This window comes from Mastacembelus armatus, chromosome 7 (genome assembly GCF_900324485.2).
Source record: "Mastacembelus armatus chromosome 7, fMasArm1.2, whole genome shotgun sequence".
Taxonomy (NCBI): domain Eukaryota; kingdom Metazoa; phylum Chordata; class Actinopteri; order Synbranchiformes; family Mastacembelidae; genus Mastacembelus; species Mastacembelus armatus.
Window position 1 is genome coordinate 4504218 of NC_046639.1, and position 23049 is coordinate 4527266.

Sequence of the window (23049 nt, forward strand, 5' to 3'; positions counted from 1 at the left end):
CTGACTATATTGTTTTAGAAATGTCAGTGTTTACCTGTTCTTCTGTGATGCTTTGCACCTTTGTGGATGATTTATTTGTGGGGAATCCTTCCAAACAGACCTCACTAAAGACCTTGCATCATCATGATGACCAACCTGAATCTACTCTCTCAGCAGAAAGTGGACTCTGAACACGAGGCAGAGGTAAGTGTGCAGAGGGAGAGTTTAATGATGTACATTTTGCTGGCACTCTGAGTTGTTCCATACAAGATGTATAAGGTGTTTTTTTAATTGAAGAAAATCTTATGCTACTCCATGCTGGCAATAAGCTTATGAGGTGCCTTTATCTGTTACCATAGAGACAGATCTTCGCCAGGCAGTTCCTTCTTGTATTTATGTAAAAATGTTTTATAATTGCACTTCTCTATCTTCACAGTATAGGCTCAAGTGAAATGTATTTCTGTTTTAGACTTACTGATTAAGACACTGTGTTTCAATTCAAAGGTGCCATCTTCTCCATCAGACTCAGTGATGAGTGAGTCTCCACAGCGCTTTCAGGTCATCTCCACTGAGCCTGCCTCAACACCACAGCGAATACAGGTAACCACTGTACTCTAGTTGGCTTCAGAGGATGTGACACTGCTGCCACCCATTGATGTTGTTCTCTTGTGGCACATAAGCAGCCGCAGTGAACCAATTGATGCTACCACATGACTCTGCCACCTTCAATGTCACTCTACTTTTTTTTTCCACCCCCCTCACTTTCTGTCTCCCTCTTCCATCTCCAATGCCCTCAGATTGTAACTGACCAACAGACAGGCCAGAAGATCCAGATAATGACAGCGATGAACCCGTCCAATGCTCCCAAGCAGCAGTTCATCCTGACTACGGCTGACAGCTCAGGGGCAGGCAAGGTTATCCTGGCCTCACCAGACAGCCATAACACTAAGCACCTCATCTTCACTGCTGCAGAGAATCTGATGCCAGGAAGGATACAGGTACAGTTTCCCCCACAATAAAATTACCCACTGATACAACTGGGATGACACTGTTAGCAATGTCTTGGTCAGACAAGATATTTAGAGACAGTGATATAAATGTCATTCTAACATTGCATTAGGGTGAAGCATAATATTAATAATGTGTGTGTTTCACTTTGCTTTACAGATTGTCACAGATCCAGTGTCAATGGAAAGGTTGTTAGGGCAGTCGACAGACCTGAACCGACCGCCGCCAGTGGAATACTGTGTGGTGTGTGGCGACAAGGCTTCAGGTACTAAAGCTTGCAGTTGCATTACCTGGAGAAGTAATATTTTGTATTTTGACTTATGCAACTTGATGTCAAATCTAACCTTATGTTCAGCTCCAGTGTCAGCAGTCTCACATGCACCCACACATACAGTGAATCAGACACTCTGACTAGTTACATCTGTGTTCAGGGCGTCACTACGGAGCAGTCAGTTGTGAGGGATGTAAAGGCTTCTTCAAGCGGAGCGTGAGGAAGAACCTGACCTACAGCTGTCGCAGCAAACAGGACTGCGTCATCAACAAACACCACCGCAATCGCTGCCAGTTCTGTCGGTTAAGGAAATGCCTTAAGATGGGAATGAAGACAGAGTGTGAGTTTGCATCTTAATACAATACAAGTAGACCAGAAGCAAGATAAGTATTATCTGAGCATCTGCACATCTTTACATGAATAAAAACTACATTTCCCTCAAAATGTTTTTTCCAAAGTTTTAAGAATTAATTTACAAAAGTCTTGAATACTTTTCTTGGCTGCAGACACCAACATCAGTAATAGCTTTTAATGTATGTATATGTAGAATATGTCATGCATTTCTAAACAACAAGTACAACTTGTGTGACAATGGATTGTGCTGGATGGCATGATTCTTTTGTGCAGTGTCTATCAGCATCATCACATCTGTAACAAACACTGTCTGTTGCTAAATGCAGTAACTGGGAACTTTTTTCAATTGCTTAATCCATCCATCCATTTCTTACTACAGAAATGCCATGTTAGGTCACAGGTGTTATCCTGTACTAAATAAATAATAGTAGGCCTTGTTTTCCCAAATGGATTTGTGCTTTATGAGATTGCATGTGAAAAAGATATTAGATGGCACTGTATGTAGTATTAAAAAGGTCTTAAATATGCAGGGTAGAGAGAGGGGAAAGTGTTCTTTAATCATTTAATGCAAAGTAATTTGGGTGTGTCTGCTGTTTGTCTTCAGCTGTCCAGAGTGAGAGAAAGCCCATTGATATAGTGCCCAGAGAGAAGCATGCCAACTGTGCTGCCTCCACCCAGAAGATCTATATTCGCAAGGATCTAAACAGTCCGCTCATTGCCACGCCAACCTTTATCTCCGATACAGAAACAGATGGCTCCAGGTCAGTGGGAATCAAACCTATTGACAAACTTCAGGCCTTGGTTCTGCATTTTCACTCACCTCAGCTGTTGATGTTATGTCATGTGGATTTTTAAAACTGCTCTATATAATGTGCAGATCCAGCTTGCTGGACCAGGGGATGCTGGTTAATATTCAGCAGCCGGTTATCCAGAGTGATGGAACTTTGCTGCTGGCCACTGACTCAAAGGTATAGAATATAGCAACCCTTCTGCTGTTTGCAGTAGACATGCAGTCCTTCAATCAGCTGAGCAACAGAATTAGTCAGCAACTAATTTAATCTAGATAGATATAGATGGAAATATTCATTAGTTGCAGCCCTGCCTTACTGCAGGGTAGGAAACCCTGTTTTGTGTTTATAGTATATCCTGACCTAGATGATGTTAATAATGGGAAATCATCTGCACTGTCTCATTTGTCTTCAGATAGAGTCTGGGCAGGGGGACTTGGGGACACTAGCCAATGTGGTGACGTCACTGGCCAATCTGAGTGATTCACTAAAAGAAAACCTAAACAATGGTGATATATCAGACAGCCAACATGAGGAGCAATCTGCCAGCGAGATAACACGGTCAGTCAGCAGTGCACAGAGAGGAGGGAAGTGTGTGTGTGAGAGGTATCTGAGTTTCATCACTCTCCGCAATGGTTCCTCCATAAATTAGTATATGTTCAGACTTACCATCATGTCATATTAGAGACCCCTTTGATAGCACATTATTTTAAAATGGACATTGATTGTATCAAAAAAGAAATTAGCAATTAAGAGTTTCTTAAGGAATATCTTGTGACGTATACTGGATAACTGGATTTACAGATAACTTTTTATTTTTATTTTAACTACTTTTTTTTTTTTTTTAATTTTATTTACATGATAAAATTTTATTGTGATTAGTTAAAGTTTCATTGTTTATGTACAAAGCAAAAATATTTTTTGTGCTAAGAAGATGGTGGGAATGTTTGGATCTTTTTCCATCACTGTGTGTATGTTGGTAGGAAACATATTTGTGCTGCGCAGACATTTTTTCAAAACTGTAAATTAAAAAGCATACATGAATGTGTGTGTGCTGTGCATAGTGCCTTTGACACTCTGGCCAAAGTCTTCAACCCACCTGAAGTTGGACACAGTCTTGCAGATAAGTTGCAGTGTGTCGGCGGAACAACGATTCAGCTGATTGGTCGAGACCAGGAGACCCCCATCATTGAGGTTGAAGGACCGCTACTCACAGACAGCCATGTCAATTTTAAGGTGGGTGGCATTTTTCTTTTAACGGTGGTAGCAGAGACATGACATGCAGCACTGTTGTCAGGCAGAATTGAACCATTAGTTATTTTGATATTCATCTGTTGGTTTTTATTTGTCAAATATTTTTCCTTTAACATCCTTTTCTGATGTCCTTCTCCTATATTTCTTTCCTCTAGCTGACAATGCCCAGCCCTATGCCCGAGTATCTCAACGTACACTATATCTGTGAGTCGGCATCTAGGCTTCTTTTTCTCTCCATGCACTGGGCACGCTCCATCCCTGCCTTCTCAGCTCTTGGGTGAGAATGCATTTGACACATGAAGACCTAAATCACACTGTTTGAAAATAGCACTATAAGCTCCCATGTGTATACAGTGTATAACGGTGTGAACACTACAGTACTGTGTGGTAATGTTTTTCTAGAAACACACACTCATTCTTTTGTTTCCTATCTTTTTCAGTCAGGAGGCAAACACCAGTCTGGTGCGAGCCTGCTGGAATGAGCTGTTCACTTTGGGGCTTGCTCAGTGTGCTCATGTGATGAACCTGTCAACCATCCTTGCTGCCATTATCAACCACCTTCAAAGCAGCATGCAGGATGGTATGGACCACAGACCTCGTCATCACTTCACAGTAGGGCACACACATAAACAGGAGTCAAGAATTATATGTTTCATGTTATTCTAACAAACTAAACCTAAAGTATTTGTTAAGCACACATGTGCTATTCTAGTAATTGTTGAATTGGTTGAGATAATGTTTATTTTTGTGTAATACCATTTTATTATTACATTTCCAGTATAACACAAACTACATCACTTGTTAATTTCCCCATTTGTAATTCATGAGACCAGATGCTACTATAAATTGGAGAATTTATGCATCTCCAAATTACTGTGAGCTACTGTATTTCAAAACAACATTATAAAATGTGTCTTTACTGAACAGTGTTTGGGATTTGTGACTTTTGATGGTAATCAAGAATCTTTTGTTTCTCCCAGTGACCTTAGAGAAACTTTAACAACTAGTATGTAAATTATGAATGATTTGTCATACATAAAACTGGCCATTTACTTCCATTTCAGACAAGCTTTCAGGGGAGAGAGTGAAGCAGGTGATGGAGCATATCTGGAAGTTCCAGGAGTTTTGCAACACCATGACGAGGTTGGAGACTGACAGCTATGAGTATGCCTACCTGAAGGCAATAGTGTTGTTCAGCCCTGGTGAGTCTGCTCAGTGTGCTAAGAAGTTTTGATCAAATTATTAATAGGCATTATCACTGTTATCAGTTAAAAGGAAAACCACAGAATGTGAATGAAATCTGAATAAACATTTTGTGTATTGATCAGATCACCCAGGTGTGGACAGCAGTGGGCAGATTGAGAAGTTCCAGGAGAAAGCCCTGATGGAGCTGCAGGACTATGTGCAGAAAACCTATCCAGATGACACCTACAGGTATATTCATATATGCAGTCAGAACTCCTCAACCTTGGCTGGATTACTATAAAACATATCAGTGAAAGATATCTCCCAGTGTATTTATATAGCTGATGGCATTAGCTGCATATTTTTAAATGCCATTCATGTGAGAGACACCTCCAGCTGCCAATCAAGAAAAAGATGCAGGCCTTACCTGAAACTGCTTTCTGCTGTTGCTCCATCTGTTCCCTGGTGTCACTCGACTACATGTTTGAGCTGTCCCACTTTGGTTCTCTTCTTCTTTTAACAACTGTGCACTGAGCTCTGCTGGTTTCACTTCATTTAGGGTTTTAAATAGACATTAAAAGAAAGAAACCTAAAATACTGCAGGGTTAAAATATTTTGTATATCACAGTGTTTATGCAGATTTGCTCTCTCTGCTCATTAGCAGCAGACCGGTGTGATGCAGCCATATCTTTACTCTCACGCTTTCGTCAAAGTGACTTACTAGAAACTGACATGAATTCGGCAAGAAAATAAACAACAAATAAAACAAGTTCATAAGAAGTTCATCTGATCTGCACATCAACTCTAAATATCATGGGATCTGTTCTGTTTGCCTCCCCAGGTTGACGCGTATCCTGACTCGTCTTCCTGCCCTGCGCCTCATGAACTCAAGCATCACCGAGGAGCTCTTCTTCACTGGCTTAATAGGTAACGTCTCTATTGACAGCATCATTCCCTACATCCTCAAGATGGAGACAGCTGAGTATAACAGCCAGGACTCTGACTCGGCAGAATGACACCCAGAACTGTCCACCCAGAACTGTCGATTTAAAGATGGTACTCTCTGTCGCTCAAAGGGTAAATTGTTGAACCCCAGTCCAAAAGCCCTTTTTTTAAACAAAGCATGGCGCAAACTCATTCAGGAACCAATGGCAGATTAGCATAGTTTGTCATTGTAAATGGTTTCCTGATTCTGATGCAGTATGGTAATCTGGGTTTTTGGCCTCAACTGAGTCGCAAAGAGCTAAATGAAAAAATAATTCAGTGCAGCCATAACCTTGCTCATTTCTGTTATTGTCTTTTTAGCTCTTCAAGTTAGTCACTTGTGAACTTTGCCCTCTGACCTTTCAAATTTATACTTTTCAAAATTTTATCGTGATGTCATGTTGCTCACACACATAATTAAACTGTAGTTTCGGTTGCCAGTCTCACATGGGATATTCTAATAGTGAAACTTCATTCATTTTTTAAGTCTAAAGTTTATCTGAGCACTTTTAAAGTGGACTTTGAAGCTGCAAAGTAGTCATGTAGCAAACACCTGAATAGTGTAATTTGGTTAATGACTGAGAATTCAGGGTTCAACAAAGACAAAATTTTATTTTACTAAATGAAATGAAAAATGCTTTTTAACAACTTCTTTCTTCTATCCTCCTTTATCAGTCTTGATATTGACACAATTTAAATTAATGTGCAATTCTTTACTCTGAATACATGTATATCTAAATAATATTTGGAATACGACACTTCATTCATCTACAAGAATGAATTCAAACCTCAATCATTCATCTGTATTCAAATGGACCGGCTGTCTTGGCTTTGAGCTACCAAACAGTCTGTTCTCTGTTATCACAACATGATGAATGTCGTTTTATTCTTGTTCCGTTTTACTTTTGACTTACATTCACATAATGATGTAGGTGAAATTAACCAGTTAAACTGACAGCATGCTCTTTTTTGTACTGATTGATATCTTAGAGATTTCAGATTTGGGAGTGTTTTACGTTTAGGTACGTTTATGTCTGTGCAATCACCTCATCACTTTTCCCTTTACGACAATCAATTATATGTTATTTGCTTCTGTCCCATCAGTTTTCCTGAAGCATTTTGTATGTGTATTTATCAGTGCCAGTTATTTCTGTTAAGGAATTAGATGTTAAAGATTTGGGGTTGAGAAATGTTACTTATGTGTAGCAATGCTACTGTTTTTGCATTTATATTCTGCTACATGCACATCACCCAGCTCTGTGGTGTTCCACCACATTCACGCTGACTAAATCTTTGTGTTTTGTGTGTTTTTTAAAAACACTTGTGAACAATTTGCTCGTTGCATACTAAGTGTACTTAAAGTACCTTTGGGCAGGTTTCCCTGATTTTAAAAAAAAGACAGAAATGAAAAACAGTTTTTCTTTTGTGGAGCCAGGCTCGAGTGTGTTGACCATATGGAGATATGCAGATCCACCTGTATAAAGATTCAGAATCAGCATTCACTGCAACATGAAAGATAATAGGGGTGTAAGAAGTCAACAGTGATTCTGTCTTGTGAAGTAATGTCATTTGTAATATTTGGGTTTCAAACCCATGCAGAGTGTTTGTGAAGGCACTGGTGTGAAACAACTTTTGGACATGTAATTTCATTAAAATGAGTGCATGTTTTTAAGCAGTTTTATAATCCTGTCGCTATCTGCCCTAATAAGGAGTATTGGTAACGTTTTTATAGTGCATTGCAGTGCATGATCAAGTTGCTTAAGTGCATTTTACTAACTTCTGTATGAAACATGTTGATTTAAATGTTGTGGCTTTAAAATATTTACCATGAGCAGTTCTCATATTAGAGAATATTAGAGCAGAGCATATTGTTTTGTTTTGTTTTTTTCAGCATTCTGGATTCAGTATCCCAGTTAAAATTTTATACTATGTAAATGTTTTTCTTTGCTCATGTAAAATGTATTTCTTTTTATTCAAATGGAAAAAATTCAAACAACATTTATGTTTTGCTCAAGTTTGTCACCGCCCTACATTTCTACCTCACACCAATGAAGTTCTAAAACAAATGTATTGACAACTGAGCTCCTGTATCAGCATTCCAGTCTTTGAGGCTGGCCTCTCTGAAGCCACATATTATAAAATAAATACACAATTATTCATGAAATATGGAAAATTACTGAGTTTGTTCATGCTGAAGATGGAAGAGGTGTTCAGTGTTAGTGAATATGAGGATATTACAGAGAAAGTCCAGGAAGATGTGCTTCTTGGAGAAATCTAAAGCGTAAGAACACACAAATGGCAGCTAATTGCAATTCTTCATTCTTCAATTATAAGATAAGACATTTCAGCAAAAGCCAATAATTTCCTCACTGACATGCTTATCCCCTGCCCAGTTTTAAAGATACTGACTTTTGTGAAGACATAAACAAAGAAATGTGTACATAATTCAATTTTGGCAGGTATAGTATGTGTTTTCTGTCAGAATCTGATGGCAGGAATTTTGTTTGCTGCACAAAATGTGATGCCTTTTATTATTTTTTTATATTATGGGGGGTTTATGCAATAATTAGTTGCAGTCTTATGGCCCTTTTCTGTAAACTCTTGTTGTAGCAATAAAGAAAAATTAATTACACCTTTGTTAGAAAAAAATACCATAAAACTACAACTACCAGGCCGCTTCTCGGTCGCTCGACAGCGATTTGCAACGTCATCAGAAGGCGTCTCGCTCCTGTGCTGCTTCTTTTGCGACTCCATGCACAGTTTTCTTTCAAATGGTGTGTCGTAAACAATAAAAGGATTGAAAATGCCGATGAAAGGAAGGTTTCCGATCAGGAGGACACTGGAGTACCTGCAGAAGGGCGACATCATCTTTAAGAACCGAGTGAAGATTATGACGGTGAATTACAACACGCATGGAGAGATGAGCGACGGAGCAAGGTCAGAGTTAACAGCCAGAGATGAACCGATTTGACGAGAAAGGATCAGTGAAAAAATGTTCTTCGATTATCAAGATAGTTGTCAAATTATGTTCCGTTGATTGGCTAATAGATCAATGCACTAATCGTTTCATATTTCATTTCATCAGTAACAGGTCTGATATTTTTCCAGTTTCACGTGACTATAGTAAAGAATTTTAGAACACTTCATTTCCCGGCAGCCTGTAGGACAATCGATGAGATCAATTTCAACACTGACATGATAACTAAGGATTAAAAGACGTTGCATTAGTCTGAATTAAAACTGTTTTAAAGGCCGTAAAAATGAAAAACCATAACTGTGTCATTTCTCTGTGTTTTTGCAGAAAGTTTGTGTTCTTCAATGTTCCTCAGATTCAATACAAAAACCCATGGGTCCAGATAATGATGTTCAAAAATATGACACCATCCCCATTCTTGAAGTTCTACCTTGGTGTGTAGCCTCGCACAGTTGTTTGGACATATCTCCATATTACTGTGTACATTTATATCAGCCTGGGATAATCTCCTGTCGTTCCTGTAGATGATGGGGACCAAGTATTGGTGGATGTGGAAGGGAAGGACCACAAACAAATTTTACAACATGTGAAGAAGATTTTGGGCAAATCAGAGTAAGGAATTCTGCTCTTTCTAAGCATGAACCATGTGTGATATCCCCTGTATGACAGTAGTTTGTGATAGTGCTGAAAAACTAGTGGCTAAATACATTTACATTGTTAATGTAATGTGGATATGGATATTTTTTTTATTTCACTTGGTTAGAGCAAGTAAACTATATGACATCACAGCAAACATTAATCCAGTAGTGGTGCATGTTTGCTTTGTAAGATCACTGCCTGTAAATATAAATGTACTTCAAGTGCAGGTCACTAAATTGAGTCATAGTAGGAAACAGCACAGGTCTTTCTAATAACATTAATAAAGCCTAAGTGAGCTAACACACACATTACCTGGACTCTGAAACTAAAGCAGCTAAATGGAATTCGACCATCCATCCATTAGCTATGCCCCTTGTCCTGTAGAAGGTAACTGAACCATCATTCATTCAGTTATTCATGCCTGTGTCTTGTCAGAATGTCTGCTTTGAAAAAGTGACCAGGCGATCTGTTCAATGTATTTATTTTACTCTGTCGCTGCTCACAGAGAAGTGTTACAAGCTGAGGCACAAGCCAGGATGCAGGCATCCAACCCCGCCAACTTTGGGCCGAAGAAGTACTGTCTGAGGGAGTGTATCTGTGAAGTAGACGGCCAGGTGCCTTGTCCTGGCAACGTGCCCCTGCCCAAGGAAATGACAGGCAAATATAAAGCCCAGAGGGCAGCGTCACAGGAGTGAGAGGCAGAGACAAAGAACAGACTATTGTTAATTTACTCGACAACATTATTGTTGTTGCATTTCATTTTATACGTTTAAAAGGACTGCTGTATAGAGTATTTTGTTGTAAATAAGCACAGCTGAGTAGAATCCACTGTGGTGCTATGAAAAAATAATGATGCTTGGACTAAGACCCTCTGCTGCTGATAAATCCAGCACCACCTGCCTGTCAGTACCTGAGGTTGGTATACCTTGGCATCGCACTTTGTGTTTGAACATCATGTGACCTGATTTAAGAATCCTCATATCTGGATGCAATTTACACTTGTTGCAGCATCAACCCGGAGGAATGCAAATGATCAAATAAATCCTAAATTTGCTTGTGTGGCTGTAGTGTTAGCCTACTGCTTTTACTAAAAGTACATTAGGAGAAACCAAAGTATTCAAAATAATATTTTCATGTGAGGAGTAGGAGAAAGTTTGGATTGACTAAACTCGGTTCACCACATATAGATGGATAAAAGAGAAATACAGCCATGTTTTACTGTAGACAGGTTTGTTTTATTGGAGCTTGATGCTATTTTGCAAATTGAGTGACCTGATGTGTGTGTCCAGAATTACACCTTTATTTACCAATTATTGTTTCTTATGCAGAAGTATTAATTCAATTGCTTCCAAAGCTAAAATGTGTAATACATAAAGTTATTCCTACTGTCACAAAACATTTAGTGTCACATGTTTTGCTTGAAACCTCAGGTGGATGCCACAGATTAGCAGTGTGAACAAACAACACACAACAGTTTTTGTCTATGAGGAGAAATATGGGCATTCTGACAAATGGCAAATCACTACGATGGATTCACGTAAAGACAGACTTAGCAGCACTGAGTGATAATACTTTCTGGCATTCACGTATAGTGTAAGTACATCTAAGATTGTGGCTTTAACCTAAAGATTTAGTAGATCTGTACAAACACGATCACTTCTGTACACACTGTAATTTCAGTGAATTTTGGTGCTTTATTTCATGCCTACAATGTGGCTCAACAAATAGTGTTTAGTATGTACGTGCTGGGTAAGCTGGTTGGATGAACTTCCAAAAGACTTCCTCCATGAAACTATTGAACGGATAACATGCTATACACAGAGATCATGGCTGAGATCACAGTGAGTGACGCTGTGAGAGATTTTATCAATATGTCCAAACGTTGAAAGGAAAAAAAAAAAAAAAAACAAATCAGGAAGACAGGCCTGGCCACAAGCCTGACAGAAAGATCAGCATCAAAAACACAGACATTATCAAGCAACCTCAGTTGGATCAGTAGTGCTCGTGTAAACAATAAGATCACAACCTGTAGGGGTGGCGCAGTAGGACCGTAACACTTGGCTCACTGCAGGCAATGTTTTTAAATAACTGTTTCAAATGCAGCCACATCAAAAGCCAACAATGACAGACCAGACACACAGCAAAAGACCAATTCATTGAACGTGCAGCAACTAACTATGCCAACAAAGAATCCTAACAGAGGATGGGTTAACATGTTGGAAGTTAGTTTTACAAGAGAAAAAAACTATTTTGCAGAAACAGACATTAAGAGCTATTGGAACAAAATTCATGGATTGTAAGTGTACCTGTGGATATTAGCAGTGTGATTAAAAGCTTTTCTTTATGATTGGTATAATTCACAAGCAACAAAAACGATTGTGTAATCTTCCTTTAGGTTCCATTAGAAAACACTGAAAAAGGGTCATGTGCTCCAACAACATGAGATGTGACTGAATTGGTCATTTAGGCCTGTGGACATTATCCTTCAAACACTAGGCTGCTCAATTGTGCTCATAAACATCTAATTACATCTTGTTAGTTTTCAGATGGTTATTCGGTCAGAGAATCGTCCATTGCCCATTTAGAACAGTCATGCATGGTTTAGTTCTTTGGTATTTAAAGAGCAGGAATTTCAATTACCACAAACACACTGAAGCTGTAGGTACAATGTTACAATAGCTCTAATATGAATAAAATTAAAAGGGAACTCTTACTTACACATCTGTGATTTTGTGCATCAATTATTTGTTCACCTAGCTCCAATTTGTTCATCATCAGGCATAGAAACATTCAGATTTTGTTCATAGCATTTCCCAGAGTGAAATCACACAAATGGACTTCCACAACACCACAGCCTGACTTAACTCAAAATTCAAACTCAATTAGCGTTCTTATATTTTCCGTTCTTCATGGTTACACTGATACAACAGGGTTAGTATCTTGAGAAACATTCATGGTACAAATTTTACTTGCGGTACTTAAAAACTGTGCATGCTGGAATAGGCTCCAGCCTTCTTCAACACTGTACAATCTTAAGTGGTTAGAAAAATGTTTGAAGATCAAGGGAGTTACTTTCTACTACTGAGCTCTAGTAGGCATTTAATTTTAGGGACTAATGTTAAATTTCTGAGGTTCAGCAGACCTCACCAAAGTAAAATCAGAGGGCTCATTTAGTCTTATAAAGTGAGCTAACCTTGGAGGACTTGGCAAGTAGCAGTTGATTAGGGGGATTTTTAGGTAAAGTTGTTAGTGCTTCTTTTTCTTTTGTTCCTGCAGGGTGTGCTGCAGCTCTCTCAGGTTCTCCGACAGGAGCTCCACCTCGTCAAGACGGCCGCTGAGCTTGGCGTCAAAAATGTAGGCCCTAATGTTGTCAATCTGCTGCAGCAGCAGTTCTTCCTCTATCATGTCCAAATCGGGCAAAGCCTCATCCTCTCCGTCAAAAGGGTTGGTCGAAACTCCTGGAGAATTCCCAGAAGTCTCCATGAAAGGGTTCCCAATGTCAGTGTCGTCATCTTCCTCAAACGGGTTTCTAGATACAGTCTCAGCCTGTTTGTCCTTGTCAACTTCTTCATCTTCATCGAAGGGGTTGTATTCTTTCTTCCCATTGGTTACTTTTGTCTGCTCCTTCTTGATGTCCTCAAAGAAAGGATTGGATTGATCGTCCTCAGTCGGAGTAGAGTCCTCCTCATCGAAAGGGTTAAGCGAAGTGCTGTTCTGTCCTTCTCCACTAGGGGGAGTTACGTGACCCCCTAAACTCCTCAACCTAGGAGGCGACTCCTCTTGGCTTGTGAGAGCAGGGAATGCTCTCAGGGATGACGGGCTCTTCTCAGCTTTAGGAGTCAGATCCTCTGCTGCAGTGTCATCCTCTCTCTGGAGGCCCTCTGCTGTGGTGATATGCAAAGAGTTCTTCCAGGTAAAGGAAGGCTGGGTAAATGCCACGGGGGGCCCCCAGTGCTCCGTCTCCTCCCATTCCCGGGCCTCCAGGCGATCCAGCTCCTCCTGCTGCAGGCTCTTCTCTTCAGCCAGTTTCTGTGAGAGTGCAATGGCCAGGCTGGTCTGCTGCTGGTCGTACTCGTCCTGCAGTTGACGCAAGTTCTCCTCCAACATGGCTACCTCGTCTGTTCTCTGGGCCTCCCGTGCCTGACGGAGGAATGACTGGATGTTCTCAATCTGTTGCAGGAGCGGGTCTTCCAGCTCACTGCGGGCATGGACAGAGTCTGCAGAGGGCAACCAACCACCAGCTTTGGTCATGCGTGGTGGCCTTGGGGCCTGCAGCAGCTCTCCGTTAGTGCTGGTTGGTGGACGGTTTCTCTCAGACTCCTGCCTCTTCTTCAGTGCCTCCTGGGCTGCCTGTCAAGTAGTGAAACACATGAAAGTTTAGTTTAGTTGCTTTTTAACACTCAAAAAAAAGAAAACAATCAGTACATAACCTTACCAGTCTCTCTTGTTGAAGTCTCTTCTCTTGTTCCTGTTTCCTCTTTTCTTTCAACTCTTCATATTTCTCCTTAGTAGGTAAAGACATGAGGCCCAACAGCTTCTCCTATAACAGGGAGGAAAAAAGGAATGGTCAATTCAGTGAAAGGAAGGATCAAGTGAGAAAGACTTGCACAGCAGAAATACTGTATAAAGGGTGATGGCTGGAAAGATGGTTTATAGCTGTATTCAGACAGGATTTATTTCTCTGGGGATGGTGGATTGTTTATTATTACCTAAGTTCATCCCATCTGGAGCACACCTGTCATTTTTTAGCCTTCCACCCTCCTAATAATTAACTGCTGAGTTTTCAGCAAATTCTCTTTCCATTTAAGTCCAGCCTGGGGAGACACTTCAGGGTATCACTTGAATTCTTGTACACAGAGCTGTGTTTTATGAGCACATATTTTATTTATTATACCCACTTCCCTGTGTAACTTATTCTCTTTGAATGTTATACTGTCCTTTTTTCTTGTTGGGTATCTGAATCTTGTCTCACCTGGACAAATAGTGTGGCTGTATGCCGGATCATCCTCTGCAGCTGGAGCGCCTTTGGATGTGGTGGTGGATCTTCTTTAACTCCCAATGTTAAAATCCTCTTGCTGAGGAAAAAAGCAGAACTCTACTTGATCTTTTGACAAACGGGACATTCAACAGTCAGTTCAATTCAGTTTTATTCAACAGTCAGGACTGACCTTAGAGCATCAATTAGTTCATAGTATTTCTGTACTTCCAGTCTTAGTCCACCAGCAGTGTCAAGATTGTATGTGGTTTCTCCAGAACTGTTTAAATATACAACCATGAGAGTAAGCAATGAAACTAATAAACATTATCGTATCAGAAATGCTTAATAAATCACAATTTTGCCATGGGGCTCACTTGAGAGATTCAGCCATCTTGATGTATTCTGGAGCTTTTTCATCGACCTTTTCCATGCACATCCTCAGCCTCTGAAAGGAAGACAAGTTTTAAGCACAAGAACAGGAAACCCCTAAAGAAAAACAGCCAGTAACAGGAAGGCTACAGTAAACTCAAGACAGCTTGGAAAGAAAACAGAACTTCACTTCTTCTGGGAATGACCGATTTCAAGTAATTTCAACCAACCTCATAAAGTTTCACTATATCAGGCATGTGGTCTTTCTCTTCTAACTTCTGCTGTCTCTTCAGAAGTGTGTCCATGCAGTGGTGGCAGCAGCGGATCTTCTCGTCGTCCTTTTCCTCCAGCATAGAGGTTACACTACTCAGGCTGCTGATGCTGCCTCTCCTGGAGCCCATCCCACTGCCTCCACCTCCTGCTGGAGAAGACAGGGACTGGCTAGGGCTTCCTGGTACACAGAGTGCCTCGCGTGTCCCATTAATCAGCTTTTCTGTGAACACACCAAAGGTATATATATATATATATATATTACAAGGCTATGAGATACATAAAAAAACTGCCATCAAGACATTCAATAATTTTTTTTGGTGGTTTGTAAGTTTTGTTCAAACATACGTGCCAAAGGTAAGGGAACAAATTCCATGCACTTCCTACACATGATGGACCCACAGAGACGACAGTGATGCCGTCTGTTTCGGATGTTGAACTTGTTTCCGCAGTCAGGACAGAACGGGACGTCTGAGTCATTTACCCACGATACCACAGACTTCTCAATGGCTATAAAGGACAATAAACAGCCATTAATTTAGAGTATTAAATAATATGCACATGCACTGAGAAGGGTCTTGACTGTAATGAAGACACATGCAGACAAACCTCTGATTTTGGCAGCATCTGAGCTTGTCCTGTCAAACGATGTCAGCTGAAAGAACAGTTTTCATTGTAAATTGCTGGCAGTGTAAGTCCTGAACAACAAGAAAACTGCAATTAGAGTGACTTGTGAATTACGATTGTAAGCACACCTTTTCCAGTCTGATGATAAGTTTGTTGACTTCGATGACATAGTGATCTATCCTGGCTGCCCGGCGTTTTTTAAAGAGGTCCAGGTGACTTCTAGTTGCTCCTACAAAAGACAGATTACTACTAGTGTATCATACATCAATTGAACGGCTATCAATTCACTTTCTTTTATTTTCTAACAGTAATTAGAAATGATGAGTCTCACCCAGTTCCTGAGGCTCCCACATGTATGGGTCAACTCCACCATAGTAGAAGGACTCGTAACTACCAGTGTCTGGTCTGTCATCTCCATCCCTCTTTAATAATTTGTCTTTGGCTTTCTTTGCCTTCTGAACTAAACCTGCATGCAAAGACATTTGAGACATAATTAACTCAATGTAGAAAGGGTATGGTATGAAAAAGAGCCAATACATCTTATTTGAGTATGCCTCATCCCCAAGAACATGCACCTATATCCAGTTTCAAAACAACATGATAATGTGAGAGTTATTGTAGCTCTCTGCCCTGTACTTTAGCATTTTTTACAGCACCAAGATTATTGATACTGACAAGGCAATTCCAAAGGAAGAATCCAGAAGTCTTCCTTGACTGTAGTTAGGGGTTTGGTGTCAAAGATCATGGAACATCATAGATCAGTCCAGTATTTAATTTAATCTTGCACTCAAGCCAGTGCTTTCCAACCAAAATTCTTTTTTCCACATTTTATCATTTTCAATTTTTCATCTACTGCTTCGCCCTGAGAAGCTGCAGCAGCAGGTTTTGCCAATTCATCCTGGCAACAATTTCCACTGGTCCATTGATACTGTACTGCAGTGTCCTTACACCCAAAGTTGGACTCATTAAGCTGCTTTTTAGGCCGAACTGTCACTACTGTTTCTGCTAAACTAGTCAGTACAAAGTTATTTTTTAAGCATCTGTTTTGTGCTAAAATATGATGTGAGCCAAATGGCACTGTGGCTGTGAGCAATACTCACTTTTGAACTGTCCCCTGACATGGCGGTCGTCCCCAGAGTGCTCCTCTTCATAGTGGTCTTGGAGCTGATAGAACGACTGAAGGTCTTTCAGGCACAGTGGGCAAAGAAAGCCCTCCTTAACCTCATCTGTGCCCTCAAAGGGTGGAGGATAGCTGGAGGCCATGACAGGAGTCGACTGGGTTGTTGGACAAACGGTGGACTGTGGGAGATCCTGGTGATGATCCACATATCACGGGGTGTGAAACCCACCCCATTTTAGCTCCATCACGCCACAGAAAATCCTGGGACACTGAAGATCAGGACAAAGCAGATTGTGTGATATGTAAATCAAACAGCATCCATATATGAACTGCAGTTTTCACCTAGACCACTATTATTAATGCTCTGCATAACTTCACACATCCAGTATTTTTACAGTAATTTCACTACTAAGCCTTCACGATGGCGTGCACTAAAACGAATTAGGATCCAATTAGCCAGTTTTTAAACATCATGGCAGCTAACAACAATAGCTAAGAGTTTTTACTCGGCCCACTCGGTACTTTAGCAGCTAAACCCACAGTCCTAATTAAACCGCTGCCTGCAGGCAAGCACTAGTTTTACTGTCGTGTGATATCTGAATAGCAAATATGCTACAGCCCACGTTATATTGTGTAGTTTTTGTATAATGCTGACTGCCGTTGTACTTAACAAATAACGTAGCGTTAGCTTGTGAATGCTAACAGCAGCTTTCGCTCCGTTTAGCCGCCGTTTCTTCGCTGCTCAACGCAACAGGACAAACGACAAAATGACCACTGGTCATATTTATCATGGCATATGTTTTATACTTACATATGTGTCTAACAATAACTGTGGTGTTCACAGCCTGGACCCCCTTTAACAACACCAACAGCAGCCACCCTGCCTGGTCATGTGATTAGCATTCAGTCTGTAAGGGGAGAGAAGAGGGACAAACGGAACGAAACACACACCAACTGTGCATCACCAGTCCTCAGCTAATGGACAGTAAGTAAATCGAACTTTAAAGACCCAGCAAGAAAAAGTTATTATTTCACCAGGCACCCAGTGAATAATGATGGTCCCTTTTCACTTTGATATGTCATGTAATGAACTATCAATGAAATATTACAGTTTCTGTTTTGTATTCCACTGAAACCTGAAACAGTTTTTAGCACAGGGTCCTATGAAGACGTAGTGCACCAGGAGGTTTCAGGGCTGCTGGGCTGTTGCCCACTTTGCTCAGCCTTTCTGGCATTGTATATCTTCTTATACATCATCGTTATTTTGGCCAGTGCTCGGTTGGTATACCAAAGCAGGAAACCTCCCCAAAGGACTTAGCTTCACTGTCTCGCTTGGTTGGAAACAATTTAATTAAATGCAAATAAGAGCTGTGAGGTCCATCCTGAATAATTATCCAACCCCACGGCTCAGTGGGCCATTGCCATTATTTATTTGAATTATTTTTAAGATGAATTCATTCACAAATTGTTTTAGCCTACAGCAATTAAACTGCCATGTGTCTTTCGCCCAGTGCATTTTGATTGATGTGTGCTTAGTGGCAACAGGCTGTATATACAATGCACAGAGAATGGGAGAAAAATGATAAGAGAAATAAATTGTGACCCCAAGCGCATACATGACCTGGGACCCCACAGCAGGTTAGTCTAGTCATGGACAAATGAAAGTGTAGTTGCAGGAGCAGGGCAGTGGCACGAGATAACTGAAATGATAACCCAAGGAAATACAGTTTTTATTGTGAAGTTGTCTATACTTGAAACTAATTTAGATTAAACAGTCAAATTAGTCTTCAAATGCTCTGAACTGACTCATACAGTTGAGGTATGTGTCTGCCCAAACTGAGCCTGGTTCTGATGGAGGTTTCTTCTATTAAAGGGATTTTTCCTCTCCACTGTCACCAAGTCAAGTTCATATGGGATTTGTTGGCTATCTAATGTAAAGTGCCTTGACATTGCTGATTGCAGAGTACAGTACACTGATCGGAAACATTTTGGAGTGCTCCCAGGCCAACCACCTGCTACTTAATGTGGACAAGACCAAGGAGCTGGTGGTGGACTTCAGGAGGAAGAGGATACCAGTGGAGCCCATCATCATCATCCAGCGCCAGGAGGTGGAAGTTGTGGATCACTACAAATACCTGGGGGTTCACTTGAACAGTAGGGTGGACTGGAGGGACAACAGTGATGCTGTGTACAAGAGGGGCATGAGTAGACTCTACTTCCTGAAGAAGCTTAGGTCCTTTAATGTATGCGGCAGGATGCTGAAGCTCTTCTACTAGTCTGTGGTTGCGAGTGCCCTCTACTTTGCTGTGGCCAGTTGGGGGAGCAGCACCACCAAGAGGGACATCAGTCAGATCAACAAACTGATCCGGAGAGCAGGACACATTATTGGCAGGGACATGGAGGCGTTCAAGTCAGTGAGGGACAGGAGGACACTGGACAAACTGCTCTCCATCATGGACAATCCTTCACACCCACTTCAATAGATCATAGAGGGTCAGAGGAGCTCATTCTCCAATAGACTCATCCAGCTCTGCTGTCACAGTGAACGGTACAGGACTTCGTTCATACCGTTCTCCATCCTTCTGTTTGATAACTCCCCCTTTGCAGCAGATGACTCCACTATCTTCCACCACAGTCTCTTCTGTGGTGTTGACTATTTATGTTTGTATATAGTGTATATTTACTTCTATCTGAGTGTATATTGTACATATTCAAATGTTGTATTTTCTGCTTGTGTTTTTTGATTCTATTTTCATTTTTCATTTTTATTATTTCATAGTTTTCAAGATTGTCTGTATGTAACTGAGCTACTGTGACCAAGGAATTTCTCTTGTGGACCAATAAAATTTATCTAATTTAAATCTAATCTAATCTAATTGACATGATTTTTATTGTGATTTTGCGCTATACAAAAAATTGAATTGAAACTAAGGGCATACCTGTGATAAGCACAAGTAGGTCTAAGTTGTTTTGAAGGGCAAAACAGTTTGCATGTGCATGTGTTGGAGTGTGTGCATTTCACTGTTCAAGTTTATGTTTGTGTATTTTAAAGATATTTTATTATGTCAGCAAAAATGAAAATGGCAATTCCCCAAGCCATTAAATCTAAATTATGTTTGTTTCCTATTGCCTTCTGTCCTGGAGGAGTTTAAGGTACTCTAAAATAGTTCATGCATGAAAAAAAAAAGATCTGAAATTGTTCATCCTGTATATTAGATAAAAGCCATGTTGTGGCTTTATGGTTTGTCAGTCTACCGAACCCTGGAATTACTGCTGACGTTGAAAGTTTTGAAAGTGTTTGTGTTTGTTTTAGTAGCACAAGTTTACTAGTAGGTCGTATTCACATGCTTGATGAAATAATTAGCATTTTGATCAGGCCTGTGGACAGCTGCTCCTGAGGCTCTGATGGAATGAGCCCAATTAAAGTGAGGATCCCTGACACTCTCACTTGGCTGCTGAATTGCATTAATCATGATAGATCAGGCTAAGGCTGGATTACTGCTTCGCTGGACTACACACTAATTAGACCTAGTTGGATTAAATCAACAGTTTAATAGACTTTAATAGTGCACCAAGGCATGCAGGGATGTACTGCAACGAACTTAGACCATACATTTTTACCAATGCATTTTATTGTCCAACAAAAACAATGGTGGTTGACTTTAAGGCAAAGGGATCTTTTGATTTACAACGTTAGGTTAAATAAACTTAATCCACACAGTAATGTATAGTAAAAATAATGAATGACACAATTTATTTGCTGTGGTATTCATTATATTTTACATAAGTAAAAAAGAATAGAAGGCAAACCACTAAATGAACGTATGCAGAACTGTTAACGTTCATGTATTATAATTCACGCATGTACTGTGCTGAGAAGCGTGTGTTGCCTCACAGAGGCAACATCTCCAAAGCCCGCTGACTAATACTTCCGTCCTTGGACTTTCAGGATAAGTGGCCTACTAAACAGAATATATTCTAGAAATGATGATGATAATAATAGTGATTATTATAACTAATTAATACAGTTTAACATGAGACACTCACTCTTATGAAAACCTTATTTACAGCGATATAATGAGTTTGGAATTACGCACAGACTGTCCAAATAAACAAACATCAGGAAAATGTTTTGTAACTGCCAAAGAAAAACTGAGGCACAAAATGTTAAAGGATGAAAATTATTTTTTCATTTTTAATTATTCATTATGTTCACTTGATATACACACTTTTGTTTACGATACAGCAGTGCACACCAGAGCACATTTCTTTACCCTACTCTTCTTCCACCAAATCCTCCTCGGGTGCAAACCTTTTACCCGGGTGTTGTCTCTTCTCCTCGGCATGACTCTTGTCAATGTTGTCTAAAAAGTCGAGCAGCAGACTGGTCTTGCTACAGCTCGCAGTGTCCAATACATCACATGGACTGTTTGTGCCTAAATCCGGGCTCGAGTTATCCCAAAATCGTTTTCCAGGGTGTTGACGCTTTTCCATCTCTGAGAGGTCTTCGTCTCCATCCGTATCCACATCCCAGTCTGCATCGCCATCCACATCTTCAGAATAGCGCTTACCTGGGTGCTGGCGTTTGTTGTGCAGCACCAGATAGCGCTTGCCAGGGTGCTGTCGTTTAGAAAGTTCACTCAGGAGTAGAGGGTTGTCAGAAATATGTCCTAACGTGGCGCGCTTTCCCGGGTGCTGCCTTTTCTGAAGCTCCGAGAACGAATGTATTTCACCTTCACGTTTCCCCGGGTGCTGTCTCTTTTGAAGGTTCAAGTACTGATCATCCTCGTCTTCTTCTCTCCTTCCCGGGTGCTGTCGCTTTTCCAAATCCTCGCTGTACCTCTTACCGGGGTGCTGTCGTTTTGTCACCCATTCTGGCTGAGAGTCATATTCCTCTGGAGAAAGGAAAATACTACTTAGATTACTTCAAGCAGACCGAGGGCTACTAATGAACTAATCTCTGCTCTTAGCCAGCTCGTTGGTGCCGTGCGTAAATTACGCATAAATCAGTGTAGTTGGCGCTCCATATCCCCTGCATAATTTTAAACTGGAGGAAGATTCACTAGCGTTTTAATGTTTTTAACTTTTAAAACAATATTTGTCATCATTATTTATAGCTAACTGGAAAACATCGAGAAATTGGCGTAACGCTCAGAACTGTTTTTTTTTAACATTACACAAAATCCATAATTACTGAGCGGTTCAAAACAAAAAATATACTATTATTATTAGTAATACTATTAATAATAATAATAATAATAATAATAATAATAATAATAATAATAATAATAATAATTAATAGTAGCAGTAGTAGTAGTAGTAGTAGTAGCAGTAGTAGTATGGTACTACTTTATTTAATTCAAACGTCCCTGTGTTAAGTCTAAAATTAACCAGACATCTACGCACCATTTCTACGGTCCTCATCCCGCATCTTCTCGAGAATGGACCGTAACAGGAGACTTTCTGCTCTCTGTAGGATTATGTCGTCTAAGGTCCTTCGGTCCGCCTCATCCTCAGCAGAGATGCCCTGTCCTCCAGATAAGTTGCAGAGCGCGAGAGAAGCCAAGATGAGCAGACATGTCGACTTCATGGTCATGGAGTTGGTTCGTCTGTTGAAAAAAGAAATGATTATAATCGAATATCTTACATAAGAGAAAATTAATCTGAGGTTAAAAGGAATTAGATTATAAGCATTTGACTCCACTGTAGTAAATGTGTTCCCGAGCATTTTTTTATTGGATATCAAGATCTGAGGTCTTATATTAGCTATAGAACAATCAAAAGAGAACTTGTCTCTGGTGCAACTTGCTTCAACTTGTAATGGGCTATTTCTTTATTTTTGATCCCATTTTAAATCAAACCTATAAAAAAAATCATCATACCTCGGGAAAAGCATGTAAGATGGTAACACTTTACAAGATACGTTAATGTGATGCAGTCTGAACAATGTGAATGATGAATAATTAATTGGAATAATAATTAATAGAGCCTATGATGGATTCAGCTATGGTTAAGCAAAACCACAAAGGCAAATTTAAAACTTATCTCTTTGTGTGAAGATTGTTTCTGGAGAGCGCCAGACTCACCTGGGAAGTATCCAAACTATAGGCTAGTCGTTCCCAGTCACTGTTGAGCGCACGCCGGCACTGGTCAGAGTTGCTTCCAGCCTCTCGTAGCGGTTTTGTTGACCCGTAAAGGCCAAGTCTAGAGGTATGAGCGGAAAACGTTCCGTCTCCGCTTTTATACTAC

General features: G+C 40.2%; 4 protein-coding genes across 6 annotated transcripts in view; 2 read left to right on the forward strand and 2 right to left on the reverse strand.

Annotated features, from left to right (window-relative positions):
• Window positions 1-7967, forward strand: part of nr2c2 (nuclear receptor subfamily 2, group C, member 2) — a 9557-nt gene extending 1590 nt beyond the window's left edge. The window contains exons 2-15 of one of the 2 annotated variants that reach the window (XM_026333127.1): window positions 99-183; window positions 484-579; window positions 777-977; window positions 1147-1252; window positions 1419-1598; window positions 2217-2373; window positions 2490-2580; window positions 2816-2961; window positions 3465-3636; window positions 3810-3931; window positions 4095-4234; window positions 4719-4856; window positions 4983-5088; window positions 5681-7967. In XM_026333127.1, the coding sequence (XP_026188912.1) occupies window positions 124-183; window positions 484-579; window positions 777-977; window positions 1147-1252; window positions 1419-1598; window positions 2217-2373; window positions 2490-2580; window positions 2816-2961; window positions 3465-3636; window positions 3810-3931; window positions 4095-4234; window positions 4719-4856; window positions 4983-5088; window positions 5681-5855 (1890 nt within the window). In that variant the 5' untranslated portion in view covers window positions 99-123 and the 3' untranslated portion in view covers window positions 5856-7967. Of the gene's footprint in view, window positions 1-98; window positions 184-483; window positions 580-776; window positions 978-1146; window positions 1253-1418; window positions 1599-2216; window positions 2374-2489; window positions 2581-2815; window positions 2962-3464; window positions 3637-3809; window positions 3932-4094; window positions 4267-4718; window positions 4857-4982; window positions 5089-5680 lie in introns of those variants that run through there. The other variant, XR_003297291.1, reaches the window with a different exon arrangement.
• Window positions 7968-8542: 575 nt separating this feature from the next.
• mrps25 (mitochondrial ribosomal protein S25) lies at window positions 8543-11323 on the forward strand. Its single transcript, XM_026332552.2, has 4 exons — window positions 8543-8760; window positions 9125-9231; window positions 9322-9409; window positions 9942-11323. The coding sequence occupies exons 1-4, from the start codon at window positions 8627-8629 to the stop codon at window positions 10129-10131; spliced, it is 519 nt and encodes a 172-aa protein (XP_026188337.1). The 5' UTR covers window positions 8543-8626; the 3' UTR covers window positions 10132-11323.
• On the reverse strand, window positions 11116-17715 carry rbsn (rabenosyn, RAB effector). Of its 2 annotated transcripts, none has more exons than XM_026332551.1 (12): window positions 17612-17715; window positions 16781-17069; window positions 16012-16146; window positions 15809-15909; window positions 15663-15708; window positions 15402-15563; window positions 15014-15234; window positions 14789-14859; window positions 14605-14691; window positions 14409-14511; window positions 13872-13976; window positions 11116-13786 (listed from the first exon to the last, which is right to left on the reverse strand). In XM_026332551.1, exons 2-12 carry the CDS (start codon window positions 16941-16943, stop codon window positions 12683-12685), a joined length of 2298 nt encoding a protein of 765 aa, XP_026188336.1. In that variant the 5' UTR covers window positions 16944-17069; window positions 17612-17715; the 3' UTR covers window positions 11116-12682. The 2 variants fall into 2 exon arrangements, with proteins under 2 accessions (XP_026188336.1, XP_026188335.1); XM_026332550.1 differs by having other exon boundaries at window positions 15014-15276.
• Window positions 17716-21075: 3360 nt separating this feature from the next.
• trh (thyrotropin-releasing hormone) lies at window positions 21076-22390 on the reverse strand. The gene is made up of 2 exons (XM_026333139.1): window positions 22207-22390; window positions 21076-21695 (listed from the first exon to the last, which is right to left on the reverse strand). Exons 1-2 carry the CDS (start codon window positions 22388-22390, stop codon window positions 21076-21078), a joined length of 804 nt encoding a protein of 267 aa, XP_026188924.1.
• Between the last annotated feature and the right edge of the window lie 659 nt (window positions 22391-23049).